Source organism: Chiloscyllium plagiosum, chromosome 12 (assembly GCF_004010195.1).
Source record: "Chiloscyllium plagiosum isolate BGI_BamShark_2017 chromosome 12, ASM401019v2, whole genome shotgun sequence".
Taxonomy (NCBI): Eukaryota; Metazoa; Chordata; class Chondrichthyes; order Orectolobiformes; family Hemiscylliidae; genus Chiloscyllium; species Chiloscyllium plagiosum.
In genome coordinates, this window is record NC_057721.1 from 64,258,389 (window position 1) to 64,269,313 (window position 10,925).

The window sequence follows — 10,925 nt, forward strand, 5'->3', positions numbered from 1 at the left end:
CAGAACCATATATTCATACCATTGTTAGGACCATCTATTCATACCTCATAACAATGTTTGACTTCTCCCAGTCTCAGCTCATCTGCCACAGTAGCCTTCATTCATATCTCTGTTACCTGTGGATTTGTCATTTTTAATGGGATTGGTCCCCTGTTTTTGTAAATACGATGTTACTCAAAATTGTTCATGTTTTCACTTACAGCAAAGTCCTGTTTCCCCATCACCTGAATGCTTGCTGACCGACATTGGCTCTTGATCAAGCAACATATTAATTTAAATATTTTGTCTTTGTTTCCAAACTCCATCATGGCCTCAGCCCTCCCTATCTTTGTTATCTTTTGCACAAATCTCAAGAAAATTGGGCATCTCCAATTGTAGTAACAACTGACATCTACCCTTTCAATTGCCTCGGTCTTTAAGCTCTATTTTGGTGTCCCTATACCTCAGTGCTTTCCTTTCCCATGTTAAGACATCCTATCAATGTTACTCTTTGATCAAGGCTTTGGCCATCTGGGCTCATATTTCCTTCTGTAGCTTGGTGGCATACTTCGTAATGCTCCTATGAAGTTTGTTACCATATAAATGTGAGCTGTTGTTTCCTTGGAAGTACTACAAGTAGTAGTTGAATGTGCAAGAGTAGCATTATTCAAAACAGCATTCTTCCATTAGTTAGTTAGGTTGGCAGAAGGAATCTTAACTGTTGAATATGAGGTAAACAAAAGACTTGTTTTTTGAAGCTATTAACATTGGTCGTGAGGCCTGAAGTTGTGCATAATAGAAGCTCTGTTTTTCTGTCTGTGTGTGGGAAGAGAGTTTAACGTAGATTTAGTCTCAGACTGAGAAAGTATTTTAATGTAAACAAATAGCATTGGTAATAAGTCATCTGTAGTTTCAACAAGACATCTCTCACATTTAGAATACTTGCATGAATATATTCATACTGCAAAATCCTCAAATCTTCTTTTAGTCTCATGCGATTGTGCAAATCACATTAAGACTTGTGCATGTTCTTTGAACGATTCTATTTGATCTATTTGCATTCTTGATATATTTGTTTGCAGTGCTTGGAAAGGCTGATCAACCAGTTGCATTTGCTAGGCTATTCCGCTCGACATCATGTTTAAATTAACTGAATAGAGAATGGATACTGTTTTAATTTAAGATATGACTTCACATTAAACGTTTGATGGGGCATATTAAAATCCTTTCAGATAAGAGTGCACAGAACAAGGGTGATGCATGAATTAATTTTGCTCCCTATGCTTTAAACAATGATTGTTGTAACTTTGGTAGAACAGGAAGGAAAAACAGAGTTACAGAGTGTGACAAGATGAAGGTCATAAAATAAAGTCCTAACTAAGTTGTGGCTTCGAGTTTCAATTTTTGAATCATGTAGCGTCTTTTTAAATTGCTGTACTTTTTAATGTAACTGAACATCCATATTGTCTTTTGAATTATGGACCATCTCCTTGTGTTTGTAGATTTCAGAACACATTTGGATATGAATGGCATTACACTGAATTTTAGAGCTGTGTGCAGTATAATGCATGTGTGGCATGGCATACATCTTTATTTTGTACACCCTATGTTGTTTGTCAGCATCAGGAGATGCACCCATGTAGGTTGATATTAAAGGTATCTTTCAGGGTGTAATTACATTTTCACACGTATGTGGTTGTGGAATATTGGTCCTACTCATAATATCAACCAGTAGCTTGCATTGCTACAAGAGCACAACTCTGTGCAGTGAGATTATGTCAGCATTTAAACTACTGAGTATTATGTAACTTATGGATGTAGATAGTTGTGAATTAAATCATATCAAGACAAAAACTGTCCGTCAATGTCACTTTTGCATTCAGCTTTCAGTTGCAAACCTACACCTACACACAACAGCTCAGCATTTATTGGCGGTTTTAATTCAAGTTACACCCAGTGGATGCTGCCAGTGCTTTCTGCCAGAGCGTGTATGTGTCTCAGGCATGAAAGTGCACGGCAAGTCTCTTATTTTTCTGGGGCATTGTGTGTGACATTGAAAGAAGTTTGAGTAATGGAGCTCACCATTTAAGCTAAAGGGACTGAATTGTATTAATTTACAGTGCTGCTTAAAAGGCCTGCTAATTGTTTTGCCAGCAGTATGGCTGCAACTAACTCAGTACCAAGTGGACACACGTATCCAGATATTGAATTGTTTGTCAAGGTAAGATTGTTAATAAAATTATGATTTCCATGCATTTCAGTGTGTCAAACATATTTTAACGGCATCACTTTGTGTGTGTTATGTCAGACTTATTTCTTTGTGAACAATATCTCAGTTTCAGGATATGCCGCAACAGTTGTGTTATTCTTTGCTTTAAAATGAAATAATTGATCTTTGAAATGTTCTCTGAATTTAAGGAAGAAAATGTATTGCTTAATGGCTGCTCAATGATTTAATATTAAAATACTGAGGCATTGGCTTTCTGCTATCTACATAGCAGAAACCTGACTGCCTTCTTGTCTTTCTGTTAGTTATTGTCTCGTCTGTTTGGTCTACAGTTAGTTTTCTGTGCAATATCTGACCATGATTCCTTCCTGGTTTACATTATGTTGGCTCTTTATTGTAACATGATTTTTCTTCTGAAGCGTATCACTGTTTGAGCTCTAATTGGTGCTAAAGTGGTTCAAGTCCATGTATTGAAACTCCTGTGATTTGAGGCTACTTTCTGACATTGCTTCTTGTAATTTGAAACAGCCCCACATTAGGAAGTTTCTGAATTACATTATCATGGGAATCATGGCTCAGTTGTAGTTTGTGCTCACTTCATTGATTCTCCTGCTTCTCGGATGCTGCCTGACCTGCTGTGCTTTTCCAGCGCCACATTTTTCAGCTCTGTACTCGCAAGGTCCATGCCTAACTCAAGAATTTAAGGCAAAATCATGGTGGACACTTCTTTGTAGTACTGAAGGAATGCTGCACTGTCGAAGATGCTGCTTTTTAGATGAGATGTGAAACCAAGACTTGGTTGAATTTTCAGGTGGACATAAAAGATCCTTTGACATTTTTTACAGTCAATCTATTCCTGATGGAAACATCACAAAAGAAAACAGACAATCTGGCCATTACTATATTGCTGTTTGTGGAAGCTTGCTGTGTGCAAGTTGGTTGTGTTACAATCCCAGCTAGTGTTATTACCGGACAAGTCAGACTGATATCTGACTTGATAGATTGTTACTTTGTTTTCCTTTTGTTATTTATGAGTGACTTTCCACTGAAATACAAACATGTAATGCTGCAGATTCTATTTTAACAATAAAAGTAAAAAAAAAATAAAATAGACTAAACCAAACTGTTTACATATGACAAAAGTTTAAAGAATTGGAAACACATGGTAAATATAATGTCATTAATATCAAAAATACTCCTTTTCAGTATTCACACCAGAGAGTAAATTCCCCTCTCTATCACACATAAGGTTTGACTAAACAGATGTTTCAATTCCCAGTCCTTAGAATCTGGTCATCTCTTTGTTGATCTTTCATTCAACTGAGCTTAGATTTTCTCAGCTTCAAATAGGCCCTTCACGTTTCTATCCAAACAGTTCTTGTATGGAACTTTTAAACTAAATTTCTTCAACTGAGGTAACCTATTCTTTAACCATTCGAAACTATTCTTCCTCAGGAGCCAATGTTTTGTGCATCCAGCTTCAGCCAAAATGTCTGAAAACCCCCAGCTGAAACCCAAAAGCTTTTTCTAAATGATGGATGCATCCTCAATCAAAAAAGAATACATTATCCAGAACCTTCTAAACTGAAAGCCTAATGCACTGCACTGTTTGTTTGTTCATAAACTCTCCAATGAAAACCCAACCCCATTACACAGCAGGAACTCTCTTTCATATTTCTAAGATAAATCACAATGACTACAGAAATACCTACAATTTAATTATTAAATTTCCTCTGACAAGATCGCGTGCAACTATTTCAAATCCAAAAATCATACACCTTATATCATAACTGCTGTGTTTCTGATGCTACATCAGTGACTATATTTGGATTAGTGCTTAACTGGCTTTGAAACATCTGGTGATCATGAATAGTGCAATGTAAATCCATGTCTTTCTTTAAGCTTCATCATAAATGACACTTGTTTATTGGGAATGCAATATTAGTGTTAAATATCCTTAAACTTGTTAGTTATACAGCTGTAAATTGGTAATCATTTATAAAAGGAAAGGAAATAGTCTTATATCATAGTACAGTGGGTACAACACATAAAATGCACCATTTTATTTAGAAATACTCTGTACATTGCACTCTAGAATGATGATAAATAACAGCTTAACTCAAAAAATGTGAACTTCTTGAATGGATCTTGTATTCCATCAACATGCTTTTTGCATCATTCCTGTGCTTTTAGGGAATTTTCCGGTGAGGTTATTTGACTGCAAGTGTAGTTCTCTCCTGTAGCAGAAAAACCTGTTGGAGGTATCTGTGAGATGATGGGCAAACAACTGCAGGATGCAAATACAGTATGCAAATTTTCTTCTGTAGCAAAACTTCCAAAGATTTGCAAATCATTGGCTCTTACATTTTGTTCCATCCTTTGATAAATGCAAACGTTTGCATTGGAAATTAACATGTCTAGTAACTTGATGAAAGAAACATTCCTTGGTAGCAGGTAGATTGATCCTACAGAGACCTGGTGTTGACACAGAGGACTGAATGGCTTTCTGCTGCCCTGAAGCCATTCAGTGACTCGAGAAACACTTAAGTTTTACTTTAAAGTAGTCTCACTATTTTCATTTTGGCAAATATCAGGATTCATTTAAAAGTTTTATGTATCTACAGCGAAATGTAATTTAATTGTTTAGAAATGCTGATGGCAACAACATCTTGCACCAATAAAGCACCTTTCATGGTGTTTCACGGGACCACTGCCAGAACAAATAAAAATGCAAACAGCCTACACAAGGAGATAGAGCAAATCTTGATCAAAGGGGTTTTAGTATAAGGTCTTTAACAGCGACCTTGGTAGATTCTGGGACAGGAGGATAATGTAGATATAAGGAGGACCAAGGCATAGAAACATAGAAGACAAACAGGAGGCTGAAAGAGCACAGCAAGCCAGGCAGCATCAGGAGTTGGAGAAATCAATGTTTCGTGTATTAATCCTTCTTCAGGAACCTTCCTACCCGAAATGTTGACTTCTCCACCTTCTGATGCTGCCTGGTTTGCTGTGTTCTTCCAGCCTCCTGTTTGTCTACTTTGGATTCCAGCATTAGCAGGTTTTTGTGTGTCTAGGAACATAGGAAATAGAATCAGGTATATGTCACTAGGCTCATTAAACCTGTTGTGCCATTTAATATGATCACAGCCTCTCCTCCATCTAAAGACATGTTTGTATTCCCTCCCTATACCTATTGAAGGCAGGGAAGGGATTCAAAACATTGATAGTAATTTCAATAAGAACTGGGGTGTTTGATGAACAGGACTTGGTGCTAGTTAGGATAAAGACAGCAGCGTTTTGTTTGAAATGAAAGGAAAGATTTGCATTTCTATGACACCTTGCACTACCACAGAATGTCCCAAAGTGCCATACAGCTGATCAAATGTTTTTGAAGTGCAATCATTGCTTTAATATTGGAAATGCAACAGTTAGTTCACTCACAGCAAGGCACTTCAAGCAAAGATAATGTTGTTGTGAGATTAGCTGAGGGAGACCTGTTGGTCAGTAGTTCTGGAGAGTGAAATATGGAGACTGGTCAGGAATCAGAGCTGGTTTTCAACAGTTCCATGACTCTTTTGCAAAATTGCCATTTCTTCTTCTGTGCATTGATCTTATTCGGCTGCACAATAGTTAATCATTAGTAATTTATAAAGAAAAAGATGTCTTTTCAGTGGTACACAAATTCATTTTGGCAGAAAAGGTTCCTGCATGGTAAGAAACTTCAAGCTTGGTTCAGGCTTTTTATAAGTTCTCGATATTGTTGCAATCATTCACCTTATGAACAACTATTCAAAAAAGGCAAAATGATTAGCATTGACGTTTGTCAATATTGTGTTGTACAGGCTGGTGGTGACGGGGAAAGCATTGGAAACTGCCCATTCTCCCAGCGGCTCTTCATGATCCTTTGGCTAAAAGGTGTGATATTTAACGTCACAACAGTTGACCTAAAAAGGTAAAAGTTCTACAAACCTATATTTACCTTTACTTTTGTTTTGCTAGTTGGATTAAAAATTAAATGCCATTAGAGATTAGTTGAAAATCCAAATTTGTTCCTGTGGAGATGTATTGAACCTCAGCCCATTGGAGATGGTACCATCTAAAATTATATATTTTAGGATTAATGTAATCTTAGTTTAAAACACTTCTGCAACAGCAGATGTGCAGCTGACCACGAGTGTGCATTTCAGATTATCGCCTGTGCTCCCCATGGTACAATTGAACCCAGAGGCAGTTCAAGGAATACTTAGAAGTGTAGAATGCTGAGGAGACAACAAGGGAATTATGACTTTCAAAACTCTTCACCACTGAGATTTGATCATATTTGAGGCTGTGGAAGTCACATGACACCAGGTTATAGTCCAACAGGTTTAGTTGAAATCGCAAGCTTTCGGAGTGCTGCTCTTTCGTCAGATGAAGGAGCCTTTGTCATAGAGTCATGGAGTCATAGAGATGTACAACATGGAAACAAACCCTTCGGTCCAACCCGTCCATGCTGACCATATATCCCAACCCAATCTAGTCCCACCTGCCAGCACCTGGCCCATATCCCTCCAAACCCTTCCTATCCGACAAAAGAGCAGCGCTCCGAAAGCCTGTGATTTCAAATAAAACTGTGAGACTATTATCTGATATTGTGTGACATCTGACTTTGTCCACCCCAGTCCAACACCAGCACCTCCACATCAAAGCTATTGAAGACCAATGAGTAAACATTTATTGTTTTGGTATTGAAAAGTCATGCTAAACCATTATCAAATCATGCTTAAATGAGGGGAGGCAATATCCTTGTGGTATTATCGCTTGCTTTATTAATCCAGAGACTAGATAATGTCTTTGGCTCCTTGGTTCAACTCCTGCCACAGCAGATAGTAGAATTAAAATTCAATAAATATAACCAGAAATTAAGAGTCTAATGAGTTTACTTTACTAATATTCTTGAAACTGCCATGCTTACCTGGTCTGGCCTACATGTGACTCCAGACCCACAGCAATGTGGATGACTCTCAACTGCCCTCTGGACAATTAGGGATGGACATTGAATGCTGGCTTAGCCGGCAATACCTTCATCCCATGAATGAATAAAAAAAAGTATAATGCACTGTTCTGGTTTCCTTAATACATGAAAAAATATGGAGGAACTGAGGGAATCATGGAAATATTTACAAGAATAATACCAGAAATGTGTGGAGTTGGAAATGATTGACAGGCTGTCTTCTGTTGTTTTGAAAATAGAATACTAGTGGTGATCTCATTGAGGTTTTTAAAATTATGAAATGTTTTGTGAATTGGATGCAAGCAGAATACTACTGCTTATGCAGAAGAGGTTGTCAATACATTCGAGGAGAAAGTGAGGTCTGCAGATGCTGGAGATCAGAGATGGAAATGTGTTGCTGGAAAAGCGCAGCAGGTCAGGCAGCATCCAGGGAACAGGAGAATCGACGTTTCGGGCATTAGCCCTTCTTCAGGATTCCTGAAGAAGGGCTAATGCCCGAAACGTCAATTCTCCTGTTCCCTGGATGCTGCCTGACCTGCTGCGCTTTTCCAGCAACACATTTCCATCTCTGTCAATACATTCGAGCAGGAATTCAGAAGAAATTATCTTCACCCAAAGAGTGTTGTTAGGGACTGGTAGCGTTTTTGTTTAAAATAGAGGATCCTAGGTCTGTCAAGAGAATAAAGCCACAAGATTCCACAGCTTTGGACAAACAAAGTCATCGCCATAATAATGTTAGAAAAGTAAAACTATCTACAATATATGTACAACTCAGACTCTAACATTCAGAGTTAGTGTTAGGTAAATGTGGATCACAGACAAATGGTGGTCGAGCGTCACAAATGATCAACTGAAGATGTGCTCAAAACAAATCCCACAGATATTTCGACAATCCACCCAATGAAACTATGGGTCACCAATTTTATTTAAATAGTCTCACCTTTCTAAGGGATATCTCACCTTGACAAGGGATTTAAAGTCTTCATTTCTGAAAATTCCAAACTCAAAAGCCATTTCTTCATATAGATTGCTTCAATGATTGCTCCCAATCTGATTTTTCAAACTTTTCTCAGGAGTGTGATTCCACTGGATTCCTGAGATTGCAATCCAGTGTGTACTATTGGACATGTTCCCAACTCTTTTGCTGACAACTAAGCTGAGCCATGGATTTCTCCAGCTCCAAACGTTCACAGCTGCACTGAGCAAATATTGCTTGTGGACTTCTTTCACCCACACTCTCCGTTGCACTGAACAATTGATGATTCTCAGGGTTTTTTTTAAGCTTGGCTGGATGAATACCAGTGCTTTTCCTGAGACTAAACCCCAATTTCTAGCCACATCTACTGACTTCCAGGCTACCTGATCCCGAATTGCTCAGACCCTGATACAGCAGCAGATTTATAGAATAAAGCCTCTTCTCCCTGCTAACAATCCCCTACCTGCCGAACCTTTCACCTGGCTGAACTTTTGTGATTATGTTGGTCCCGTGGTCTGATTTTTGTGCCAATCCAGATCCTGTGCTTGCACTTTGTTCATTCCTCAACCCTGCAGATGCTGCCCTGGTGAGGAAGTTGGCCAAACCCTGCAGATGGTTTAAACAATGATATAGAACATATGCAACCTGAGATGCACTGCTCTGCGCATGTGCCGAAACTCTGGGGGATCGTAGTCTTCACCCTTTCCCAGAGGAATCCGCATCTGAAAATCAGGTAGTTTAATTTTGTAACAGTGGTAGGAATGTGAAAATTGCATCCTCAGGATATGATTGAAGCAAATAGTATAGGTAGATTTCAGGGGAAGCTGGGCAAGCATTTGAGGGAGAAAGAAACAGATGGTCATGATGGTCGATTTAGATGAGAATATATAAGAACTGGCTTGAGTGGACAAGCTGGACCAATTGGCCTGCAAAAAGCAAACAAGGTGGATCATGGACCTTTTTTGCCAAACAATGTAAAATAAAATTCTTTTCATGGGATTCTCTGGCTTGGCCAGCATTTATTGCCCATTTGTTTAGCCCAGAGTCAACTACATTGCTATGGCACTGGAGTCACATGTAGGCCAGATCAGGTATGAAAGGCAGATTTCCTTCTCCTTATGATATTAATAAACTGGATGTGTTTTTACAGCAATGATTACATGGCCACCATTAGAACCAAATTTTCATTCCAGATTTTCACTGAGTTCAAATTGACCGTCTGTGCGTTCCTTCCGCTTGTGCACAACATGTTTTGCACTGATGGCATTATTCCTGAGAAGAACTTTGAACAGTTGAATCATACACAAATCACTTGTCACATCTCAGTCATTTAATGTTACTATAACTCCTACGTTATGTGTAGTCTACATGAGATTCATATCTTTTGAATTATTGAATCATTTGTAATTTGTTTAGAGCAGAAATGGTTTTGAATTTTAGGGGAAGACCACACATTATTGTACTTTGAAAGTATGCCCATGCTGCCTTTCAGATTTTGACACTCATGAACAGTTTCCGTTGCACATTTTAGGCACCTATTTTGAAAGCTTGAGTTACATAAACAGAGATAAGTTGTCACTAGCATGCTTCTGCAGTACCTTGTTGTATGGCAGCCTACTTGCAAAGGATAATAGTGACATCTAGTGACTAGAATTTTTTTAAATGAAGTTATTTTGTGACTGGAATCTTGTCAGCTGTATATTTGTCCTCCAGTTATTCCTCCACACTTTTCATTCAACTTTATCTTTTTTCCACTGCCTCTTTAACATTCAACAGTTTCTCTTCCTTTAATATTTCATTAGTAATTCTGTGAAATACTGTGGGCAATTATACTATGTTAAAGCATTATCGTTTTTGAGAAGATTGGATTTACATTGCTCAAGTTTCCTTGTGGCATTCAGTTGCAGCAGTAGTTATTTGATTTTAAAGTATAAAAGTATAAAAATAAGAAGGGCCTTTAACTCTTGCCTTGACTTTATCCATACAGGAAGCCTGCCGACTTACAAAATCTGGCGCCTGGCACAAACCCTCCATTTCTGACCTTCAATGGGGAAGTCAAAACAGATGTGAACAAGATAGAAGAATTTCTGGAAGACAAATTGGTACCACCAAGGTATGTTTTTGTATGACTGTGCAGATAATCAATAAAAGTGGCAGAATATTCAATGACATTTAACTAGATAATCAAGAAAGGTCCCTCAGCCCAATTTGGTGGAACTTATTTATAATACATTAAGGCCTGAATCTTCGGATATGGTTTGGAATCCCTATTTCTGACCCAGATTGGATTACATTTTGCCCACTTACCTTTGGTGCAATTTTTCAGTCAGATATCTGGGCAAGGGGACCTTCACAGCCAAAGCACTGTAGATGGTTGGGGGTCTACAACCATTGTCACAGGTTCAGGATACAGGTAAGGGTGTTTCGGACTCAGATGAAGAAACGTTTCTTCAAAGGATAGTGCACCTCTGGAAGTGAGATAACGAGAATCCAGAGAAAGTTTATTCCTGTCAGGGTGAAAGGGAAGGCTGATAGGTGTAGGGAATGTTGGATGACTAAAGAAATTGAGGGTTTGGTTAAGGAAAAGAAGGAAGCATATGTAAGGTAAAGACAGGATAGATCGAGTGAATCCTTAGAAGAGTATAAAGGAAGTAGGAGTATACTTAAGAGGGAAATCAGGAGGGCAAAACGGGGACATGAGATAGCTTTGGCAAATAGAATTAAGGAGAATCCAAAGGGCTTTTACA

The 10,925-nt window shown here is 38.3% G+C and overlaps 1 protein-coding gene across 2 annotated transcripts in view; it reads left to right on the forward strand.

Moving 5' to 3' along the window:
* Positions 1–10,925, forward strand: part of LOC122555360 (chloride intracellular channel protein 4) — a 68,110-nt gene that overhangs the window by 45,861 nt on the left and 11,324 nt on the right. Inside the window, exons 1-3 of one of the 2 annotated variants that reach the window (XM_043701289.1) lie at positions 2,051–2,200; positions 6,052–6,161; positions 10,166–10,291. In XM_043701289.1, the coding sequence (XP_043557224.1) occupies positions 2,138–2,200; positions 6,052–6,161; positions 10,166–10,291 (299 nt within the window). In that variant the 5' untranslated portion in view covers positions 2,051–2,137. Of the gene's footprint in view, positions 1–2,050; positions 2,201–6,051; positions 6,162–10,165; positions 10,292–10,925 lie in introns of those variants that run through there. The other variant, XM_043701288.1, reaches the window with a different exon arrangement.